General features: G+C 46.7%; 1 protein-coding gene across 3 annotated transcripts in view; it reads right to left on the bottom strand.

Annotated features, from left to right (window-relative positions):
• Nucleotides 1–781: 781 nt before the first annotated feature.
• Nucleotides 782–25032, bottom strand: part of TEN1 (TEN1 subunit of CST complex) — a 125605-nt gene continuing 101354 nt past the window's right edge. For 2 of the 3 annotated variants that reach the window (XM_085616951.1, XM_085616953.1), the window contains exon 4: nt 783–5221. In XM_085616951.1, the coding sequence (XP_085473077.1) occupies nt 5082–5221 (140 nt within the window). In that variant the 3' untranslated portion in view covers nt 783–5081. Of the gene's footprint in view, nt 5222–25032 lie in introns of all 3 variants that reach the window. The other variant, XM_085616952.1, reaches the window with a different exon arrangement.

Consider the following 25032-nt stretch of genomic DNA (forward strand, 5'->3'; position numbering starts at 1 on the left):
GAGGAAGTGTTCACGGGCCTCGGCGCTGGAGCTAGCTGAATCGGCAAGGAGCATCGCTAACTCACAACCGGGCTCGCGGATTATGCGCGTGCAGCGGCTGGCGTTGGGCGCGCCTGTGGGTCCCTGTTCGTTTTCCCAAAGTTTCAGAACTTCCCAGCTCACGAGTAATCGTCCCTGCTTGTGAAGCCAAAATGCCTGGTTCCGCGTTGAAAAACTGCGAGGGAGACATTGTCCCGCGGAGAGGGAAGGAAAGGCGGAGAAAGACGTGAGGGAGCCTCCAGACTTGGTATGTGCGATCCGGACGTATCATGAGTGCGTTAAAAGCACAATCGGCGTTCATTTGCTTGCGCTACACAGACACCGAAAGCTGCCCATTCTCTCTTGATGGTTAACACATGTTCTGGTGAATAGTTCATTAACAGGGGGTCGAATCCTGTAAGGCGCAAAGTGCAAGAAACCTTTTTCTTGAGTTAATAAATGAAAAGTCTTCTTGTGTTCAACAGGCGCTTGCATGCGGCACAGCTGCTAACCCAAACAGGCTCAGCTTTTTCGTCAACTTTTTTTTGCCTTTGAAGTTTGCTTTTCTAAACATTGTTTTGACGATGTAGTCCGATTTAAAGCGAAATGTGTGTCCTTGTGTAATTTAACTAGTGCTCATATAAAGTGCTCCAATGCCTTCGGGTCGAGTTCCCGCTATATAGAACTGCAAAAAAAACAAAAGCAGGAAGTGGGATAAGGGAGGCGGTGGCAAATGGTGTGCATTTTCGCGGCCGCTTTGATGTTCTCAGTGGCCGCGCGGCTCACTGAGAACATCAAAGCGGCCGCGAAAGTGATCAGCAGGCTGCCAAATGGTGCGCGCGCCCGGCGCACATGCACTGTAGTTGGCGGCCTGAAAGCACTGGTTTGCACTTCTAAATCCCCCTTTTACAAAAGCTCTCGCGAGAGCAGCGCTACAGCGCTGGCTCAGGCGAGACCTAAAAAGGGTAGAGGGGACGGAGATGGACCCCAAGTCAAAGGGACACTGTGCTTAAAAAAACTAGGAAGGAGCCTTAAAAGTGGAGTGCCAATAGGGCAAGAGGGGGTTTGGGGAAGGGGTCCGCGCTAGAGACAGTGGATATTTCCGACCTCACCAAAATAAATCAAATGACAGCAGAAGCTTTGAACCCTATTTTAGAATGTCTAGGTCATATCGAAAACCAGCTCTGTCTAGTGGTGAGGAACTCTAAAAATAAAACATCACATAGCCAGGTTAGGGATGCGGCTACCCACACTGATAACCATGACGCTGCCTCAGCTGACAGAAGCGCCTTCTTAACCATCACACACTCCCCAACTTCGAATGTAGCTGGCCTCAAAAAGTCTATTTTTCCGACTTATCAGGACCCCTGGATAACAGTTTCATCCAGGAAAACATGGGAGGTGTCCCAAGGGGGTAGCACTTCTGGTCAGACCAGGCAGTCGAATGGGAGATTGCATTATGCATGGGCATGGGCCCTGGTACTGTCCTCTACCTCTTCTCCTAGGTTTGCTTTCGTAGTCGCTCCCATCACTACTAGAGCTCATGGAGTCCATATTCCTTCTCCCTACCTGTTGTCCCTTCTTCATGTCCTCCATCTTTTTTTTTAATGTACTTGTCAGATGTATATGGGTATATTTTCTCCCTGGAAAATTGTTTCAGATCTTTCTGCAATTTGGTGATCTTGGATTACATCAAATAGTCTTTGTACTTTGCAATTTCCTTGTTTGTCTCCTCCAACTTCCTCTTATACGTAGCCAGTACTACGCTTGTGTTTAATCCCTGCTCCCTCGATTATATTTGAATGAGCAGGGTGTCTGCTATCCTCTTGGCTGTGGTGATGATCAACACCAACCACTGCTTTGTACACTTCCACGCGATCAGTGCCCAGTCCCTCCTGAACACAGAGTCTTCAAGGAAGATTAGTGGTTCATTCATCACTAAAAGACCCCGTGGCTGCATTAGCCCTCAGGTATTCTGTTAAGATGGCCCCATGTACAATAGCTTTTACGTGTGTCTTTCTAAGCTCTACCAAACTGCTTCCTCATCAATGTGTGCGGTATGTGCGAGAATGAACTTTGCCTTAATCTAACGCTGTCTATTTAACAACCATTTCTCCAACCAGTGTGTGACTACAGGGGGTCGCCCTCTTCCCTCGTGCAAGTTCTAGTGATACACATAGTGAAACTCGGTAAGATGCACCAAGTTTTTTTGACATAGGTACCTGAGCGCTTAGCACAAAGGTCATGGCATGATTACTGTTGTGGGCATGATTTCCTGAATTGTACGAGAAGGTGTGTTCTACCTTTTTTGATATAGGCACAAATTGCTTTCTTTTTCGAAATTTGCATTAGTGAAATCACTAGCAAGAAAGGGCATTGCTTCCTCACTAGCTGTGACGTAATAACAATTATTAAGGCTGCTTCGCACCTAAAGGGTTATAAATTTATAAAGGTAGCAAATATAGCACTTAGTCACTTGTTTCGTCATTTTTATGCATGTCTATGCACTTATACAAGAATTATCTTCACTTGTATTTCTTATTCTTTCCATTTACAGATCCTATTAGGAGTGTGATTACTGGACCAACCACATTTCCACAGTTTTCAGGTGGAGTAATCTGATATACTATAGGTATATTGACAGAAAGGCATTTAGCAAAGGGATCCAACAGTCCTGATGAATGCCGGTAGAGACACGTATTCTGGCAGAAACATGTCGACCTTTATGCAGAACGGGGGGGGTGTTGGGTGCCTAATACACTCACTTCACCATCATCCTTTGGTAGGAAGTTACCTTTCAATCCTAACAAGGAAATCTAGGAATAAAACTATTATGAGGATATCCCCTAGTTAGTTTTAGGCTTATAGTCTGCACTCATTTTTTCTTGGATCCTTTTCTGTGTGTTTGTATCGTCTTCCCCACCCTATTGCTCCGCCTCAAGCGTTGGTCTGCGCTGACGCGTCGCAGCAGCCCTATGATGAAGCATGCCACTATTCGTAGTGGGTGAGGGCAGTTTTTACAAAGTATTGCACTTTTCTACACTTTTACCATTGATTATCACTCAATGAAAATTGTGATTTCAGCAACCTTACTTCTTTCTGTGTGTTGAATGTTTTAAAGATTCCATGGTTTCAATATTTAAGGAGGCAATACCATGAGATTGGTCTGGAATACTTTTTTGAAAACCCAGAAGGAATTCCCCTGAATGCCAAAAGTATTATCGCGGAGTCGTACTGCTCCAGGGGCAATAGGCTTTTTAGTCACCAACATGACGATATGGGAGACCTCCGTTTGCTTCCTGCCCCTGCATAATATTATCAATCTTTCTCTATGAAGTCCCAGTTCCGATTTTATCTAACCAGGTTCTGTTTATGCTCTGTGCACTTTTTGCTGGCACTTCCTCGCCTCGGAGGGTGGCCAAACAAGCTTATGCGACAATGCCTCATTTCAAAGCACTATGCACTTTGTATTATTTTGTACATTATATAAATCAGAAAGAACAAGATTTCTTCTCCCATTACTTAGGAATATTCACCCTTATTCACATAGTGATAGTTTTACCTTTTTACTGTCACTAGCTACGGCTGAAATCTGTATTGCAGTAGCTAATTATATAAGAGGTTACTTTGTAATCAGAAAGCGCTATAAGTAAAATCTGTATAGAGTCTACTAGGGTCACAGTCAGTTATCTTAATTGTCATTCTGTAATAGTTTAATATTTTATTCAGAATTTTATATGCATTGTATTTTAACTTTTATAACCTGTAAATCTTTTTATGGTTCTTTGAGCCAGCCAAAATAAAGTTATTCTTGACTTGAAATGCAATTTGCCATTCATAGCTGATATGAAATAGATCTAAAAAGATATTGGTTGTCTAAATATCAGCACTCTGCATGTATTTACTATGCAATTTACCATATGCAGTTAGAACTGCAGCAAATGCCAAAACATTTATCATGGGAGAAGGATTCAGGGATTCCCTCCTCCATCCTTTTAAAAGAATATAAGTAACTTGTGCATGTCATGTATCTCTTTAGAATACGAATAACTGTTCAGCTGGCCTATTAAAATAGAAGAGTTGTTTGCTCGCTGCCGGCAGTGCTCCCTTCCTAGATTCCATAGATTTTGAATGCTCTCATCTTCAGAGTACAGTGTGATGGTCCATCAACCAAACTGATGCTGCACAAGTTGGTACGATATTAAGGCATATTGTTAATTTCGCAGAGCTACACCTCCATGCCCTTTCAGTATTTTGTGACATGAACGTTCCCCCCACACCCCCCTTTACTTGGTAAGACAGACAGTCCATTTATCCCTTAAAACTTGTGTGAAATGCGTCAAACCTCCCACCCGTTGTGCAGTGGTTCAGGCTCCCTCCACTTCTCACTATGGTAGTCCATTTGGTTGACCATTGTTTAGCAAAATAGTTTGTTGCAACCTCAGTAGCTTAGCTCATTCACCGGTATCCTCCAGAGGTCAAAGCACCAGTAAAATGGTCAACTTCCCCATTCATTGTTTATTTAAGTATATATTGCAATATATATTGCCATTCTCCTGGGCTCACTGTGAGGACCCATTTCCACATCCATAGCTTTGTGGGGAAGTCTGCTTCCACCCTCTTGAGTTTAGTACGTCAGTCCATCTCCTTCTCTAGAAAACATTGAGGGTTGTCCAAAAGCCTTTCTTCTAGAGAACTCTTGCTTCCTTTCAGGCCAGTGTAATTGTCTATGACCTTTACATTAATAACCTTCCCTCAATATAATGTAATCACTTCCTCCAGTGCACAACTAAATGTCTATTACACTTTTACTAGATTGCATTGGAATTATTTTGGCTAATTGGGCTGAAGTGACCATTTGCTCAAATGAATAACACAGTCAGAATACAGAGGTGACCAGCTGCCCACAAACCACGCACTGCTAGTTGGAACAGTCCAATTTCTACACTTGAAACTCAGTGAAGCCAAAGTGCAGACTCAAATCTGAACTGAACGAAAAAGTCAAAAAATCAAACAATATCGTGGAGATCAACAGCGCTTTGACTTTCCTTGTCAGGTCAGGGTTATGGGTTTTCTTTGCTCTTCTCATGTCCTCCTCTGCTGCCCAGGTAATTCCGCTGCTCCAGAACTGCACGCTCCAGTAGGGGCAGGTCAATACCATCCACACATGTCAGCACCCGGGCTTGCAGCACAGGCAGCCCCCCTATAAACAGAAAAGGAAGTGTTCAAAACTGTGGCATGCAACACAAGCACCCCACTGCAATAAGATTAAAACAAGCATTGGCGACGCCAACAGGTTTCGCCTATTCCAGATCTATTGCTTTGTCAAGTTTTTTTTAAATGTTGCACAGCGGTGCGAGCTGCTTTGCTACAATGCTTAAGGAAAAAAAGCAAAATTGCGTCACAGCGAATTTCATTTTACTTTAAGAACTGCTGGTTACAGTCATATTACATGGTTATTTTCCCTACACGTAATATGCAGTTTATGTTGTTGAATAAATGCTTGTTGCAGGTACCAGCATATCAAAGGGTAGCTAGCTGGACCACTGAGCATGGAGAGGCTGTGGCTTTACGGCCAGAGCTGCTGACTTTGAAGCTGGGGAACCAGGTTCAAGTCTCGGCGCTGGCTCAACATCTTATGATTCTGGGCAAATCACTTAGGGGGGTCAGTACGAGTTTGGCCGTCTGATGGACGGTGGCGGTGCAGCTACCACTGCATCGGCAGTCTGACCGCCGTATTACGAGTTTGGCAGTTGGACCGATATAGGACCACTGCTACCACCAAGGATTCATTATCCCGAATATGCAGTTTATATTCTTGAAAAATGCCCAATGCAGGTATTAGCATGTCAAAGGGTAGCTAGCTGGAACACTGAGCATGGAGAGGCTGTGGCGTTACGGCTAGAGCTGGTGACTTTGAAGCTGTGAACCAGGTTTGAGTCTCTGCGCCAGCTCAACATCTTATGACTCTGGGCAAATCACTTCTGGGGTTATAATGAGTTTCCCACGGTGGCGGTGCAGCTACAGTCGTATTATGAGTTTGGCTGTTGTGCTGTCATAGGACCGCTGCGACCACCAGGGATTCATGATCCCTCAGCAGTCTTTCAACGGTTTGAGGCCGCAATATGCTTGGCGGTGCGGCATCGGCACTGCCAAGCATGTTATGAGTTTCCTCACTGCCACAGTTTTCATGGCGGTAAAGTGTGGCGGTGAGGAAATTAAGAGGGCCTTATAGGGCCACCTTTTGCCTCTGGAACTGGGGGTGCGTGCAGGGGGGCGAATGGTGTGCCCCGTCTGTATGCACACCCTGTTCCAACATGGCATGGACGTCACAGTCCATGCCTTGCAGGAACGTACTTTGTCAGTCTATAGCAGAAAAAGGTACCCCCTGAAAGTGCACTATTTAAGGTCTGGGACAAGGGGGAAAACAAGGCAAAATATTATGATACACCATTCTACTAGACCTGTATTATTTCTTAAGGGGCTACAATTAGCTCGTACAGCTGGCCCTCTGTACTTATCGATTTAATCCCTTTAATGTTTGTGTCAAGCTTATTATTTTATTGTAATTCAAATTTCTTTTTTGTTTTTTAGAATTCTTTTTTATTGAACGTTTCGATCACTTCTTTACATAGACATATTAGCCCAGCTGCACAGTTCTGGAGATTTGACTGTTACACATCATAGTACTCTATACACAGCGAGACATGATAGATTTATGGTTACGGTGATGTTGGATCATCTAGGGAAGGAGGAACAAGGGGGTCACATATATTTCCACGATATATATTCCATCTGCCCCAAACAGCAATCCGCTTTTGGGGGCAATCACGGGCAACATAGACTGTTTTTTCCCTGACCATACACCAGTCCATATCTGCCTTCCAAGCAGCTAGTGTCGGCGGTGCTGTGGTTCTTCATAATCGAGCGATGTTTCTCTTGGCCACCATTTGCCCCAGAGTTGCCCACAATTTGTCCCTGCCATTGAGATCAGTGGGTTACCACACGTTCAAGAGACACCTCTTGACTTCAGGCCTGATCACAATTGCCAAAACTGTACTCATGCACTCGTGCACCTTTTTTCAATATTCCTGGATCCGCCCACACTCCCATATAATGTGCAGAAAGGAGCCCTCGAGGCCACACTGTCTCCTGCATAGCCCATCAGTCGCCCAACCCATGTGTACCAGTCTGGGTCCAGAGACATAGATTCTGTGGAGAATTTTAAGCGGAACGAGGTGAAGTCTGGATGAAATAACGACTTCCTGTGGGGAGGCAACTTTCTCCTGCCACTCTTCATCGTCTAGTTCTAACCCATCCCTTTCCCATCGCTCCCGTAGGGGTATAAGAGGATGTGGAGTATTGTTGATAAGTTTTTTATATGTTTGGGAGATAACCTTATCTGGCAAGTAGCCATCAAGCAGTCTGTCCTCCAGGGGAGAGGATTCTGGTGGGGAGGACCCCTCCGAAAGGTTAGATTGGAGGGAGTGTCGGACTTGCAAGTATCTGAAATAATCTGCGTCAGCTAACTGGTGTGTTTGCTGAAGCGAGACAAATGACACCACCTTGCCTGCCTCCCAGAGGTCACCAATTTGAGACAACCCAATGAGGTCCCATTTATCAAACCCTTTTGTGCTCCCAAGGGTGCCCAGTTATTCCGCGTCCCATAGTGGAGTAGCTAGTGTGAGTTTCTGGTCCCATCCTAGTCTATGGTTTACCATGTGCCAGGGTTGGACAGAGTGGTTTGTGGGTCCCGTTAATGAATATCTGTTGGGTCTGGAGTAGAGTGCTCTGTTGAAGTTCCCCCGGGGAGTAGCCACCTGTCCATCCTGTATGCAGGGTCGTCACCAAGACGATATGTGCAGTGGTTCACGGCTGCCAAATTGGCCGCCCAGTAGTATTCTTTGATGTCTAGGAGCCCTATGCCTTCGTCATACCACCGAAGTGTGAGTTTGTGTAATGCAATGCGTGGTCTACCGTCCCACAGCAGGTCTCTTTGGATGCTCTCTATTTCTTTGAAAAACCTAGTCGGGACCAGGTATGGGGAGTTCTGCAGGACATAAAGGAAGCGTGGGAGGGACATCATTTTGAAGAGTGCCGCTCTTCCCAGCAGTGACAGCGGCATCGCCTTCTAGGTCGCAGCGTCTCGCTTTAGTCTTTGTAATGGAGGGAGCAGGTTGCGCTCATAGAGAAGTCTGGGGTCAGAGGTAATGAAAATGCCCAAGTATTTAAATCCCTCTGTAGCAGCTTGTATGGGGCCGTCCGAGGTGGGAAGGGAGGGTCTCCATGGAGAACGTAAAGCAATGACCTACTCCAGTTAATTCTATAGCCAGAGTTTTTCCCAAAGTTTGTGAAAATATCGAGAACGACATGGTCGCGACTTTTGAGGCAAGGTGATATATTGGAGAATGTCGTCTGCATACAAGGAGATGCGGTCCTCCCATCCCTCCGCCCATTTGAGTCCCCTGATGGATGGGTCTCTACGTATCCAGGCTGCCAAAGGTTCAAGGGAGAGAGCGAAGAGCAAGGGCAAGAGTGGACAGCCCTGTCGAGTCCCTCGGCTAAGAGTGAATGCTTCAGATTTCTTGTTGTTTACTACTACTTGTGCCAGTTGGTCCGAATAGAGGAGCTTTACCCATCCAAAAAAGCTGGGGCCGAAGCCCAACTTTTTGAGGACCACAAATAGGTATGGCTATTCAAGTGTATCAAAGGCCATGGTGGCGTCAAGTGAAACCACTATTGTGTCTTCTCGGATAGTGGCCAATCGCCCCAGTACGCCGTGCAACTGTCGTAGATTTAAGGCTGTGTTACGATGAGGCATAAAGCTGGATTAATTGGGGTGTACCAGTTTGCATATCACCTGATTTAGCCGGCTTGCCAATAACTTAGCTAGGATTTTGGGTTCCGCATTCAAAAGGGAGATGGGCCTATAGGATGAGCATTCATCTCTTGGTTTCCCTTCCTTGTGTATGGTGACTATCGTTGCCATTCTTTGGTCGCGTGGAAGTTGGCCACGGTCTCTACTCTCCTCAAACATGATTTTAAGGTGGGGGCCAATTTGTCAGGTTTAAGCTTGTACAGCTCGATTGGTAGTCCATTAGGGCCCAGGGCTTTCCCTGGTTGGAGGTTCCTAATTGCCAGTGCTATTTCATCGTTTGTTAGGGCACGGTCTAATGTTTGCCGTTCTTTGTCCGTAAGGGTAGGCAGAGTGATGTCTGCGAGGAGTGCAGTTGAGTCCTTCTCCGGCAAGTCCGAGCCGCTCTGGTAAACCACTTTGTATTGGTCTGCGAACTCGCTGACTATGTCCTCGGGATCTGTTAACACAGCGCCGGAGCTACTTGTAAGCTCTGGGACCAGCCTCTGCGCTCTCTCTTTCCGGTCTAACCAAGCTATTAATTTACCCGCTTTGTCTCCCTGATCATACCATCTGCCGTCCCTATCCTTCGCTAGGGTTCTAGCCATGTCTGTTGCAATGGCTTTATACTCTGTTTTTTTCAGTTGTAATTGATGGAGTGTTCTGCCCTTCCCTGTCACCCACTTCTTCCTCCAGGCGGAGGAGATCGTTTTTCAAATCGAGCCATGTCCTTAAACCTTTCTTTATGCGATCCGGCAATGGCCGACAGTGCTTGCCCCCTGATTACCGTCTTAAATGCTTCCCAGAGAGTCATGGAAGAACCGACCGACCCTTTGTTTTCCTGAAAGTAGTGATCGAGAGCTTTTGTGAGTGCGGTTTTAACTGTGGGATTGCGGAGGTGCCATGGGTTAAGGCGCGCTACACTACCCACTCTTTTAACGCTCAGTGCCAAATGTGTCCATATAGGGGAGTGGTCCGAAATGCCTCTTGCCATATGTCTTATTTTGCATACTGTTGTTGTCTGTGACACGGGCATGTAGTCTATTCTGGAGAAGGTGCGGTGTGATCCAGAGTTGAACGTGTATTGCTTGCATTCTGGGTGTTGTGCCCTCCAGAGGTCCGTGAGGCCTAATGCTTCTAGAAAGTTTGCGAGCCAGCTGTTCGCAGTGCCAATATCTTGGGGCGGATATCGCTCAAGGTGGCCCGAGACAACTGAATTGAAGTCCCCTCCCACCATCAAGTGGCCCTCTGGAAGCAAGAGCATGAAAGTTCCCAGGTCCTTAAAGGTCTGGTTCTGTAGACCCAGTGGTACATAAACTACTATCACCGTAAGGGTGCGTCCCTCCCATTGCCCCGAGACCGCCGAGTAACGCCCCAGTGCGTCAGCCCAAGTGTGTTGTATGCTGAGCAGGAAGGATTGTTTGAGGAGAATGCCATCCCTTCTAGATCCTGACGTGAAACCGGAGTGTGCCACGAGTTTGTACCCCCATCTATTCAACGCCTTATAGGTGTTCCCTACTAGGTGTTTCTATTGGAGTAGCGCTATGTCTGGAGCATGCCGATTTATGTACTGGAGCACAATACTCCACTTTACCTGGTCTCCTAGCCCATTGACGTTCCAACTAAGGAGTTTAGGGCTCTTGTCCCAGTGCGTACACATTTGTAGGAAGGAGGTATGGGCTAAGCGCTCCCGATTTGCAACTCATTCCTAACATTTGAAGGTGAGTAAGACGTGACCATTGATTACCATCCCAACAACCCCCCTCCCAAAATCCCAATGAAAAAGAAACTAGGATCGTCAGTGAAACTTCACGGTAAACCGTTCCCTCCCTCCCTGCTACCCTGCTACGTAAGTTTGAAACTACCCACATCCCCAACTATCAGAGCGCCTGTCGCCCAATGAACTTATCAACAATTGCGGGGGTATAGGGCGACACCGCCTCTGGCCACCCGGGGCCCAGCCCACATCGGGAGAGTGTCATTGTGCTGGCCAACAGTCCCCACTGGCCTCCAATGTCGTCGGGCTCACAGATCTCGACCTCCAGGATCGCTGGCTTCGCTTGTCTGACTCCATCCGGCCGTCCAGGGAGCCCGGTGAGTGCTCACGGGTGTCTCTACAGCTTTCCCCAGTTTTTGGTCTCGTCTTCCATGCGGTCCCTTCATCGAGCCACATTTGCACTTCCGACGGGGCCGTGAAGAACCACGACTTCCCATTAGCAATGACCTTGAGCTTTGCTGGAAAGAACATCATATGCTTGATGCCTTTCTCTCTTAACGCCCGTTTCACTCCATCAAAGGAGCGTCGCTCTTGTTGCACCTTAAGAGTAAAGTCTGGGAAGAACTGCGCGGTGGTGTTCTCATATCGGAGGTCCCCATGGAGACGAGCTGCCTGCAATATTGCATCGCGGTCCCTGTAGTTGAGGATTGGCTATGATTGTCCTAGGGGCTGCTCCTGGTTTTGGAGGAAGTATCAGGGCTCTATGTGCCCTCTCTACGGTGAAGAAGGAGAACCGTTTCGGTTTGAGATGGTTCAGTATTAAGTCCTCAAGGAAGAGGTCATGCTTTGGCCCCTCTGCCCCCTCTGGAACCCCCACCACTCGAATGTTGTTGCAGCGGTCCCTTCCCTCCTGATCTTCCAGCTTAAGGGCCACCTGGCGGTGTTGATGGGCAAGCTGTTGGACTCGATCGTCCACTTTCTTGGTAGTACTTTGGAGCTCCCTGACATTCGCCTATTTTGTTACACGGTCTGATGTCTTATTCATGTCTGCTCTAAGCAGGTTCATTTCTATGGAGACTTTGTCAGTTTTCGTTTCAAGCGTTGCGCCCAGGACCTGGATAGCCACCATTATGGAGCCGAGTGATGGGGCCTTAGGTGGACAGACTGGCGACCCCGAACCATCTTCCGGCATTGATTGTTTTGGGACTGCGTATTTGTTCAGTTTATTAGACTTCACCGACGCGCCACTTTTAGGTTTCATTCTGCGGGGGTGCCCGCTGATTGTATCGTTAGGGAAGAGTATCCCCTTGATCCAGCACAGGTCCTGTACCGTTCTGACACACAAGTTTAGGAATCAGAGTAGGTTATAGGTCTTCCCACCATTCGAGTGGCAGTGGGCATGCCTTTGCCACCAAACTCTTCCTATAGAGCAGCTGTGGGCGGATCTGTGCCCCTCGGCGTTGTTCTAAACCTGCCAATGTCCGAGGACCCGGGGTGCAACGCGGCCCACAGCCACCTCAAATGTTGCGCCTAATCCGCTTCCAGGCGTCAGGACGTCCCGCCGGCCTAGCGGTGTCAAGCAGGGGCGAACCCTTGCTCAGAGATCCCGCAATGTGCCACCGCAGCAGCGCAGCCCCGCTTGGCCCCACACGGCGACTAGTCGCCCCACGGCATTTTAAACCTCCAGAGGTTGTACAGCCTGCTGCGCCCACGTGTGGCGTGGCCCACCACACGCTGTTCTGTGTAACTCATGTCTCCCTGTCCCCAGCCAGGCCTCAGGGAGAACCCAACGCCGAAAGCGCTCCACCACCGGGTTTCAGTCTACGCCAGCCACTGGAGCCGGTCTCATGATGGACGCATTGGGTGCCCAGGTACTGTGGTAGTCTTGTAGGGACTCCGGTCCCAGAAAAGACTGCACTGGGACTCAACTGCAGGCCAACAGCTCTGATTTTACGCAGCGTAGGAAGGGGGACGTCGTATTTGCCAGGAAAGCAGGTCTTTCAATATCTCCGCTTTTGAGGGAACTTTATCGAGCCCCAGGAAGAAAGTCCGTTGCTGCGTAGGGTGGTGCGCCCCGGCGGGGAGATCGTTGCCATGCACCGCAGCCCAGTTGTCTAGCACCAACAGACCAGTGCCCACAGATGTCGCTTGCTGCTGGCACCGGCCTCAGCCCTGCAGATGTGTTCTGGGCGAGTGAGCACACCCTTCCCTCGGAGCCTCAGCTCGTGATCGTCGACTCGGGCAACACGCCGATAGAGAGTGGGGGGGGGGGGCACCTTACCCCAACCCCAGTGCCGGAGCGCGTCAAGGCAGTGCGGAGCCCCCTTGGCGGGATGGCGGTCAGGTGGAAAGAGTTCCCCACGGTCCTCGAGGGGCTCCCCCAAGACCCTGACAGAGTCGCTGGTCTCCACTGCCGCTCCGCAGGCGCCCGGCTGCAATCGGACGGGGTCAACGATCAGCGGTGGGGCCGCGGGCAGGGGGGCCTTGCTCCAGCTCCCCCGCACACCCACGGGCTCCTCGCAGCTGCAGCGCCACAGCAAGGCGAGTTGGTCACCCAGACACCATCCACTGTCGCAGGGCTTCCGTCCGCCCACAGCTCACCGCCTCGCAGTTCGGTAGAAGGAAAAATCATAAAAAAATTGTAAATCCGGTATTTGTAAAGCGCAAACTTCTCACCCTTATGGGTCTCAAGGCGCTGGGGGCCGTCGTGGAAATTAAGTGAGCTATTTCCCAGAGTCACATGGTGCTGAGCTGATCTGTCGCCGAAGCTGGGGATCGAACCGTGAGCCCTGTGCTCCAAAGTCAGCTGCCCTGGCCGCTGCACCACACCTCTCCACGAAGGACAGTTCAGAGGCGTTTCCCTCCGGGTTCTTTCGCACTGATCGTTGCAGTAGGTGTTCCGCTGGCACTGCGGGTCATATCAGCGCCTCCAATATCGGACATATGTCAGATAATTACGGCTTTGGGCACGGCCCGGTGGAGCTCTCATTCTAGGCAACCATCTTAACTGGCGCCAAGCCACGCTCCCCCAATTCTAATTTCTTAAATCTATTTTGTTTCTTTGTACATTTTACAAATCTCAGTTACATAATACAAAAAAAACATGATATAAATACATACAGGATATACAACACAGTACCATTTCATCCAATATATGGTGCTAGTTCTTTGATCAGTTCCTTTCATTTCATGTTAAAAAATAATCACAAGAACCCTTGGACAAAAAAACACACAAGAGACATAAAAACAAATCTATACGATGACAATTATTCAAAGAAGAATTAATACCTCATATCAATATCATACCCCCATGTATTCAAAAACCACTCTCTCCTTACACACATACACATTAAATTTGTCTCGCAAATGCAAGCCGGGGAGTGGATTTTTCGAATAGTAAATGTGGATAACCCAGACACAGTTAAGAGCGCATTACTATCAATCGTTCAACTGTGTCTTCATTATGTTTTTATCTAGTTGTTCCCCCAGAGTGTGACTACAGGGGGTCTCCGCCTCTTACTCGCCAGTCTAAGCACGACTTATTTGAAACTCGGTGAGTTGTGTCTTTTTGTTTCCTCAGACGGAGGAGGGAAAAGAGAGGGTAAGGGGCATTTTGCCCTAGCAAAGTACGGGTCCGTATGACCATATTATATGGACAAGCATGTGTGATAGGTCTGACTAAGGACATCAAAGAGACCTCATATTTGCATGCCGTTGTGTCTGCATGCAGAGGTGGAGGTATGAATTGGACACACTCTATAGAAAGAGTGCTGGGTGGTTGGATGGAGTAAGACTGGTTGGACTTCACAACCGCTGTCCATGTATGACTGACCCCACCCTTTTTCCATCTTTTCTCTACCCACAGATTATCTGGAGTGAGTTAATGAATGGGTCCCTCTCTCTGCGAACAACTAGCTCCGGAGACTCCAAACTCAGGGTATTGAGGGATTTGTTAGATACTGGGATCAGGAAGGTCCTGATGAATGCTGTGGTGACCTAAAATTGTAGGCACAAGTCAAGCAGCTGAAACATGTCCACAACCTGGCAGGAAGGAGGAGTGAAAGAATTCCTAATACTTTCCTGTCACCATCAGCCTTCACGTTTCTAATCCTAGTCAGTGGATCTAGGAATAAATTACTTACAAACGATACCACTGAACTAGTTTTAATCTTCACTGCACTTTTTCTTTTGGTGATCCCAGGATCCATTACTTATATCATTATTTTTATATGTTTGTATTGTCTTCCCCTCCCTTTTGCTCCACCCCAGGCGTTGGTCTGCGCAGGGGTGTATTGAAGCAAGCCTGATGATGAAGCAGGTCACAATTTTGCGAGTAAGGGCAGTATTTTTTTACTGAGCACGTGCCACCTCTCTTGAACCGATTCATACACACTACTCCTCTCTGTGTGTGCTACAGTTGTGACAGGGGAGGCTGGAGTAGTGGTTGTGCTGTGCCTCTCTCCCCTTCTTGTGTGTGAGAAATAGTAAATGTCAACCCTTAAAGTGCATAAGATTTTTTTAATTTAGTTTAATAAAAAGATGTCACACATTTTTTGTTTTTTTATAATTTTCAATTTATTGCACAGTTTTACATTTTAACAAATATTCTTACGGGTGTGCCTTCCTTTAATTTGCAATTTTGGATCTGCTGGGCAGTAGCTGGAAGATTTGTGCACAGGACATTATATGTGTTTGGAGTAAAAGATTGAGGTGCAATTTATATGGTCCACCACTTTCCCATTTGTGTTTATTCATTTCGGACTTTTTTGCACTCATCCTTGATAATTGTACTTATATGATGTCACGATTTAATGATGGAAGGGAGGAATTAGCACAAGACCTATTTGGCATAAGTGCCACCTCACCACCACCGATACAGGGCGCTTAGTGCAACATGGGATTGCGATCATTGTTTTTAAAACTGGAGCGCCTGACGAAACAAGATTTGGCACAGTGGTGGGATGGGGCGACCTTACAACAATATGTGGAGAATAAAAAGATGCCTAGGGGTTTAGGTATTTTGATATTTACTACCTTTGAGGACCAAATTAATGATTGGTTGGGAGAATGGGAGAGTAATCTTGAGGGTGCCTCTCATGTTATGATGCGAATCCTTATTAAACATGCTAGGGAAAAAGGAGCCAAACGGCAACCTGAAATTGAAGTTGTGGAGAAAGATATTGAGGCCAGTGATTCAAAAGATCTGATTGAGAAAAATGATGGTATATTGAACAAAGTCATTGAGAACCATCAACAATATCTTAAGGATAAAAAATGAGAAAAATTAAATGCGGTGATAAGGACTACAGAAAGGGATGGATGTACACATTCGCTAGGAAATTTGATAATATACAGACTGTAGAGGATAGAAAAAGGGCAAGAGAGGAGAGTGCAGAGACCGAATCAGGCAGTATTATTTTTATTTCTTCACAAAGTAGCACTGCTTCAAGTAATTCAACAGTGGAAAACCCTTAGGAGAAGGGGCCTCCTCCTTCGAAAAGGAGTTGGCCAGATTTCATATAAGCAACAAACAAAAGAATCCCAAAAACTAGGAGAGGGGTACAAAAGGAAGTGTAACAGGCAGAGTGGGAATGACAACTTGTTCAAAGAAGACCTAACTAGAACAGTTGAGCTAACTAAAGAGGGTATGGATATGACCCATAAGGAGGGCGAATGCAGTGATTTAGAGATCATTAACTTGTCTGATAAGATATTAGATAAGGATGAAATAACCCTATTGAGAAAAGGCTGACATTTTTGTCCAACACAAAGTGGCGACATAAGTGATGTGCATGTCGATATGTATAAGTTTGTAAGGTCTTTGAGATTAAAAGATTTTTTTTTCAGAAAGAGTTGCCATGTCCAATTTATCTAATAGGGAATCCACATCACCCTTAGATACCATTGTGGATGTTTGTGATATTCAATGCCTTCTTTCAATTGAGAATGGTGAAACTAGAGACATGAGATCTTTTCTAAGTGATCTGAATATTACAGAAGATCTCAACATGGATAGTGGGGTGAATCCCAAATCAAAATTTGTTCCTACCATGGCTTACCATTGAAACATTGATACATTCCATGATAGGGTGACGAGTGATCTGTATGGGCTTAATAGTCTGGCCAAATTTGGGTCACAACACCATCATTTATCACCTGATGAAAGACAGGCATTGACCAGGTTACGTAATGATGATAATATTGTAATCCAAGAAGCCGACAAAGGCGGTAATGTGGTAATTGTAAGAAAAATTGACTATATGAATGAAATTGACCGCCAATTTAGTGATAAGCGTTATTATGAACCTCTTGGAACCAATCCCATTAAAGATCTAACTACACTTATCAATTTTAAATTGAGTGAATGGAGTGACAGTTGTCTGTTAACTGATGACGAGTTTCGTTATCTTCGGGTGGAACAGGCTAAATACCCTTGCATATATATTCTTCCCAAGGTGCATAGGGATGGCCCCTTTCCTCCCGGGCTACCCAATATTTCTGGTGTGGGGTCTCCGACTGAAAAACTGTCTGAGTTTGTGGACATTATACTTTAGAAACACGTATTAAATTTGCCCTCCTATATTAGGGATAGCAAGGACATATTTACCAAATTTAACAACTTTATATGGTCAGATGAAATGCAATTTTTCATCTTTGATGTGGTCAGCCTGTATATGTGCATTCTGATTGAATTTGGTCTCAAGGTAGCACAATCCTTTTTAGACAAGGATGGAACAGATCATTTTGAGTACAACATTATGAGTGTTTTACATGATGGAACTGATCCTCACCAAGAACCTTTTCTTACATGATAGCCAGTAGTTCCACCAAATATGGGGAACAGCTATGGGTTCCCGGTTTGCTCCCTTTTCAGGGGTTGGTATGAGAGGGAGCATGCCTGGGGTAAATATGCCTCCCCCTGGACTGAACATATAGTCTTTTGGGCTAGGTATATTGACGACATCATCTGCCTGTGGACTGGGTTCAATGAGGCACTTTTTAACATTTTGCCTTCCTGAATAACAATCCCTACCATGTTAGGCTGCCCATAACTAATCACAAAGAAATTTTTAATTTTTTGGACCTCCAGTTCTATGGTAAGGATGATGTGATACAAAGCACTCTGTTCCGAAAAAAAAAAAACAGTTTGTAATGGGGATTTACATGCAACCAGTGCCCATACAAGATCTGTAATTCATAACATCCCATATGGAGAAATGGTCCGTGAGAGAAGAAATTGTAGTGAGGATACTAAGGAGTTGCTCACTATGGTGGGTTCACCGCCATCATGAGGCCATTTCCCACCTGCCATATTATAATGGCAGGCAATACTGTGGTGGTCGGAAAGTCCAACCGCCACGCATCCCACAGGCTCCTTGAGACCGCTGGTGCTGAGGAGGCCCTCGTGTTCCCTGAAATCGCGGCGGTACCATGGACATTGGGATTACGATGGACCATCCCCGCCAGCCATAGAAAGGCTGGCGGGGATGGATATTGGGTGCCCATAGCCAGCCCCCCAATATTCAGGGCCCTTTCTTTTTGGGGGTAGGGGGGCACCTATGGTGCCTCCTACATTTCCCTGCACAATGTGGCTAGAACCGCCTTCTGACTGGTGCACATTTTCTTACAGATAATCACCAACATCAAAAATGTAGCAAACCTATTTCCCACAACAAAGCAAAAAACATATTCAAAGAACTAACTTAGGGCCTAATTTACATCTCGGTGGACGGGTTACGCCGTCAAAACGGTGACGGATATTCCGTCCGCCGAAATATAAATCCCATTATGTTCTACAGGATTTATATTTCGACGGACGCGACATCCATCACCGTGGTGATGGAGTAACCCATCCACCAAGATCTAAATCAGGCCCTTAAACACAATTCTATTGATTAAATAATAACATTTTCTGACTAACAATTAGATGTAACATTTTTACACATTCAACTGATTCCTCATGCCCCTCATATGAGCATAGGAAACCTTCTCTACCCCTCGTTTTGGAATCATTCCTAAACTCAAGGACGATACATCTGCTCCGAACATACATACAAAAAAAACAATGCCATACCTGCACAATGAGATGGACCAACTGAGTAAAGTTGCATTTCCTCCTTTCATCATAATTAATCAAGTCAGGAGATTTTTATGCTTTTAGCTAGTGAAGGGAGTAACAAAAATGTATAATTTCAACTTCTATAAAACGCAAATGATTGCTCAGAGAAACATTTGTTTTTTCAGTATGTCGAAAAACTTTATAAATGAGTGTGCAAGAAGATAGGAGGCAACACTCCTGGAATAACCCCCCCCCCCCCGCCGCACTCTTCAACCTCAGTAACGAAGGATATACTGGATAATGTGAATTTTGATATGCTGTGGCAGTATTGGTCATGGCGGCTGACTCTTTTGCAACCTTCTAAATACGCTTTTACAGGCTTTTTGTGTTGGCGGCGTACGGCCCCGTCTCTCCGCTTACCAGCTACGATGCATCCGCAAAGCATGGCTAAGGGTGCTAAGACCAGGGCGCCTCCAGCAGCTACAGCCCTTCCCGCCGGGAGTCCGACGAAGGTCACTCACGGAAGAGGTGGAGACGGCGGAACATACTGACATGTAAATGGCTCCTCTCCAGTTTCTGCGGTGAAAGACAGCATCTCTACCCGGGGCCATCACACGGTTCCAGGTCGGTTTAAAAACAACTTGTTAAAGGCAAGAGCCCGGTGGAAGTAGTGGAGGCTGCCGACGCTCCGGTGGATAGTGGTAACAACATTGCGAAATGCCCTGGAAACAATGTTGCCGCGGCACTGACACTTCCAACAGCACAAGGTATTGATTCCACTTCAGGGGTAGCTTCAGATGAGGTGAATGGTGGCAGCGGGGCAGCTCAGGGCTGTTCGGAGGGTTTGAGAGGTGATGTGCAGAGCATTGGGATTATTACTGAAGGAACCAATCAAGAGGTTATTTTTTCACCGGAGGGTGAGCTGGGTTCGGCAGACTTCAAGAGATGTTGTATTTGCAAATGATCCCAAGTTATCAGAGTCTGTAGCAACGCCATTTGCTAATTCTTTGGTGACTGGTCAGGCACTGGAGGTCAGAAACCATAATTTTGACAGTAGCCGTTTGGAAAGGGGAGAAGAAGGAATTCATTGCTCGCAGAATCTGGACCAATTGGCCATAGTCAGTGCAAAGAAGTAGATTTGGGCGACAAGTTCTATTCTATGTCAGATCCCTCTAACTCTTCCGGGGATGAGAGCCCTGGGAAAGATTGGGCAGAAGATAGAAGCGATACGAGCAGTCTACGGCTGGATGAAGAACAGATGAGTAAGGAGGTCTCTGTAAATGATGGGACTGTTTGAAAACAAAGGGAGCTGCGCGACTCTTTGGTAAACGGAGCTCTGGGCCCAGCAGGCTCTTTAGTTTGGGACTATTTGTTTTCTCCACAAATTGCTGATAAAGTGGGGCAAGGAGAAACCTCTAAAGATGTCGCCGGATTAGCCATGCCATTGCAAGGGGAATTTACCCTCTCTACCATCTATCAAGGTATAATGGCACATCAAGAGGAGACCAGGGTGGAAGGGCTTCGGACCCAGGGGGTGGTGCGCAAACTGCAGAATGCTATGTGCAGAGTAGCAAAGACTTGCTCGGAGTTTGCAACTAGAATTGGGGAAGCCAAAACCAGAATCTCAGTATTGGAAGATGAACGGGCACAGCAGAAGGTCATTACTGAATCCTTGAAGTCTCAGAAAGATGATACAGTCTGGAAACTGACCGAATTGGAAATTCGTTCCAGAAGGAACAATATACGGATTTTGGGAGTACCCGAAGGATTGGAGGGCAAAGATGTCTGGCAGTTCATAGTTGAACTCTTTTCAGAAGCCTTTCCAGAGCTTCAGCAATGGGACTGGAAAGCTGAACTACAGAGAGCTCATCGGTTCCCATTCAATCAACCGAAAAAAGTGGGGGGATTAATTGAAAGGCCAAGAGCAATTTTGATACGTTTAAAAAAAATTCTGCTACGAGAAGCAATCTATGATTTGGCGTGACCAGATAGGAATGGAGTAACCCATCCACCAAGATCTAAATCAGGCCCTTAAACACAATTCTATTGATTAAATAATAACATTTTCTGACTAACAATTAGATGTAACATTTTTACACATTCAACTGATTCCTCATGCCCCTCATATGAGCATAGGAAACCTTCTCTACCCCTCGTTTTGGAATCATTCCTAAACTCAAGGACGATACATCTGCTCCGAACATACATACAAAAAAAACAATGCCATACCTGCACAATGAGATGGACCAACTGAGTAAAGTTGCATTTCCTCCTTTCATCATAATTAATCAAGTCAGGAGATTTTTATGCTTTTAGCTAGTGAAGGGAGTAACAAAAATGTATGATTTCAACTTCTATAAAACGCAAATGATTGCTCAGAGAAACATTTGTTTTTTCAGTATGTCGAAAAACTTTATAAATGAGTGTGCAAGAAGATAGGAGGCAACACTCCTGGAATAACCCCCCCCCCCCCGCCGCACTCTTCAACCTCAGTAACGAAGGATATACTGGATAATGTGAATTTTGATATGCTGTGGCAGTATTGGTCATGGCGGCTGACTCTTTTGCAACCTTCTAAATACGCTTTTACAGGCTTTTTGTGTTGGCGGCGTACGGCCCCGTCTCTCCGCTTACCAGCTACGATGCATCCGCAAAGCATGGCTAAGGGTGCTAAGACCAGGGCGCCTCCAGCAGCTACAGCCCTTCCCGCCGGGAGTCCGACGAAGGTCACTCACGGAAGAGGTGGAGACGGCGGAACATACTGACATGTAAATGGCTCCTCTCCAGTTTCTGCGGTGAAAGACAGCATCTCTACCCGGGGCCATCACACGGTTCCAGGTCGGTTTAAAAACAACTTGTTAAAGGCAAGAGCCCGGTGGAAGTAGTGGAGGCTGCCGACGCTCCGGTGGATAGTGGTAACAACATTGCGAAATGCCCTGGAAACAATGTTGCCGCGGCACTGACACTTCCAACAGCACAAGGTATTGATTCCACTTCAGGGGTAGCTTCAGATGAGGTGAATGGTGGCAGCGGGGCAGCTCAGGGCTGTTCGGAGGGTTTGAGAGGTGATGTGCAGAGCATTGGGATTATTACTGAAGGAACCAATCAAGAGGTTATTTTTTCACCGGAGGGTGAGCTGGGTTCGGCAGACTTCAAGAGATGTTGTATTTGCAAATGATCCCAAGTTATCAGAGTCTGTAGCAACGCCATTTGCTAATTCTTTGGTGACTGGTCAGGCACTGGAGGTCAGAAACCATAATTTTGACAGTAGCCGTTTGGAAAGGGGAGAAGAAGGAATTCATTGCTCGCAGAATCTGGACCAATTGGCCATAGTCAGTGCAAAGAAGTAGATTTGGGCGACAAGTTCTATTCTATGTCAGATCCCTCTAACTCTTCCGGGGATGAGAGCCCTGGGAAAGATTGGGCAGAAGATAGAAGCGATACGAGCAGTCTACGGCTGGATGAAGAACAGATGAGTAAGGAGGTCTCTGTAAATGATGGGACTGTTTGAAAACAAAGGGAGCTGCGCGACTCTTTGGTAAACGGAGCTCTGGGCCCAGCAGGCTCTTTAGTTTGGGACTATTTGTTTTCTCCACAAATTGCTGATAAAGTGGGGCAAGGAGAAACCTCTAAAGATGTCGCCGGATTAGCCATGCCATTGCAAGGGGAATTTACCCTCTCTACCATCTATCAAGGTATAATGGCACATCAAGAGGAGACCAGGGTGGAAGGGCTTCGGACCCAGGGGGTGGTGCGCAAACTGCAGAATGCTATGTGCAGAGTAGCAAAGACTTGCTCGGAGTTTGCAACTAGAATTGGGGAAGCCAAAACCAGAATCTCAGTATTGGAAGATGAACGGGCACAGCAGAAGGTCATTACTGAATCCTTGAAGTCTCAGAAAGATGATACAGTCTGGAAACTGACCGAATTGGAAATTCGTTCCAGAAGGAACAATATACGGATTTTGGGAGTACCCGAAGGATTGGAGGGCAAAGATGTCTGGCAGTTCATAGTTGAACTCTTTTCAGAAGCCTTTCCAGAGCTTCAGCAATGGGACTGGAAAGCTGAACTACAGAGAGCTCATCGGTTCCCATTCAATCAACCGAAAAAAGTGGGGGGATTAATTGAAAGGCCAAGAGCAATTTTGATACGTTTAAAAAAAATTCTGCTACGAGAAGCAATCTATGATTTGGCGTGACCAGATAGGAATGGAGTAACCCATCCACCAAGATCTAAATCAGGCCCTTAAACACAATTCTATTGACTAAATATTAACATTTTCTGACTAACAATTAGATGTAACATTTTTACACATTCAACTGATTCCTCATGCCCCTCATATGAGCATAGGAAACCTTCTCTACCCCTCGTTTTGGAATCATTGCTAAACTCAAGGACGATACATCTGCTCCGAACATACATACAAAAAAAACAATGCCATACCTGCACAATGAGATGGACCAACTGAGTAAAGTTGCATTTCCTCCTTTCATCATAATTAATCAAGTCAGGAGATTTTTATGCTTTTAGCTAGTGAAGGGAGTAACAAAAATGTATGATTTCAACTTCTATAAAACGCAAATGATTGCTCAGAGAAACATTTGTTTTTTCAGTATGTCGAAAAACTTTATAAATGAGTGTGCAAGAAGATAGGAGGCAACACTCCTGGAATAACCCCCCCCCCGACGCACTCTTCAACCTCAGTAACGAAGGATATACTGGATAATGTGAATTTTTTTTTTTGTATTTTTATTTTATTAGAAACCGTTAGCACACAATAAAAGACATACAAGGGCCTACAACCACCAGGGCCGGCCGCTATAGAGCCCGAGGGCCCGCAGTGTAACGCCATACATTCAAATGAACCAGTGGCAAAGTACCCGGCAGTCCGTAAGCACCTATAACAGACCATGGCCATAGGCCAGGAGCGGTTTAAGACAACGGTTTCATTTTTTATTAAACATAACACACACTCAAGGCAATGAGAGTCCGAGATAGCAGCGTGCTCTTCCCAGGACGGGGAACAACATACAGTGTCCAAAACGATTCTGGTCCAGAAGCGGTGAAGGGGGGCAATGGGAAAACAAAGCATGGAACACACATTACACACTCCCGCAGAATGCGCAGCTAGGGGGTCAAAGCAATAATGACCTCTAATGGCAAAGGCGGGGCGCAGATACGGCCTCGATATAAATTCCACGGACCCCATACCCTACTCCATTTCCCTGGCTTACCTCTCGCCACATACACCGTCTTTTCCCTAAACATACACCAGTCCATATTCTCCTTCCATACATCAACCGTGGGCGGCCTCGGGGAGCCCCATAGCTGTGCAATGTTACGCTTAGCCACCATATACCCCAAGGTCACCCACTGCGTCTGTGCCGCATTGCAATCATTCGGTTCCCAGACATTCAACAAACACCTCCTAGCCTCTGGCAACAGGGCCACGTGTGTGACCCCCTCCAGTACAGTATGGAGACCGTTCCAGAATCGCACAATCTCCGGACATTCCCACAATATATGAAGGAACGTGCCCGGCAGGCCACATCCACGCTTACACAATCCATCCATCGAATAACCCATACGCAGCAAACCGGGCCCTGTGACATACACTCTATGGAGGATCTTCAGCTGTACAAACCGGAGGCGGGCCGGGATCGCCACCTCCTTCGGGGAGGCCACCGCCGACACCCAGTCCTCATCATCCAGCTCTAAGCCATCGCCTGTCCATGCCTCTCTCAGACGGAGCAGGAAGTCCGCGCGATCGTTGATGAGTTTCTTGTAAATCAAAGAAATAGTGCTGTCGGGCACATAGCCATCCAACACTCTATCCTCCAGTGGAGAATACTCGGGGATGGCAGCAGCGTCCGGAAAAACCGAACACAGCACATGGTGGACTTGAGCATATCGGAAATACTCTTTATCGTTCAACTTATATTCCTTTTTAAGCATTTCAAACGTTTTGAAAGCTCCCTTCACCCAAAGATAACCCACCTTACATATACCAATCATGTCCCATTTCTCAAAGCCTTTCGATCTCCACAAACCGCCCAACCGCCCAGAGGCATACAGCGGCGTCGCCCGAGTCAAGCGATCCCTCCACCCCATCGCAGCATTCGCCGCGTGCCACACACGCACCACCACCCGCGTGGGTCCCGTCAGCCGCGTGTCCGGGGTCACCGAGTACAGCGCCCTATTATAATCCCCACCTGGAAGCAGGAATTTATCCATCTCGAACGCCGGGTTTAAGGCAGGACCATATATCCCGTGGTTCACAGCCGCCAACTGAGACGCCCAATAGTATCGTTTGATATCAGGGAGTGCAACCCCCCCATCGTACCAAGGAAGCATTAACTTGGCGAGAGCAATCCGCGGCCGCCC

This window comes from Triturus cristatus, chromosome 7, assembly GCF_964204655.1.
Source record: "Triturus cristatus chromosome 7, aTriCri1.1, whole genome shotgun sequence".
NCBI lineage: Eukaryota > Metazoa > Chordata > Amphibia > Caudata > Salamandridae > Triturus > Triturus cristatus.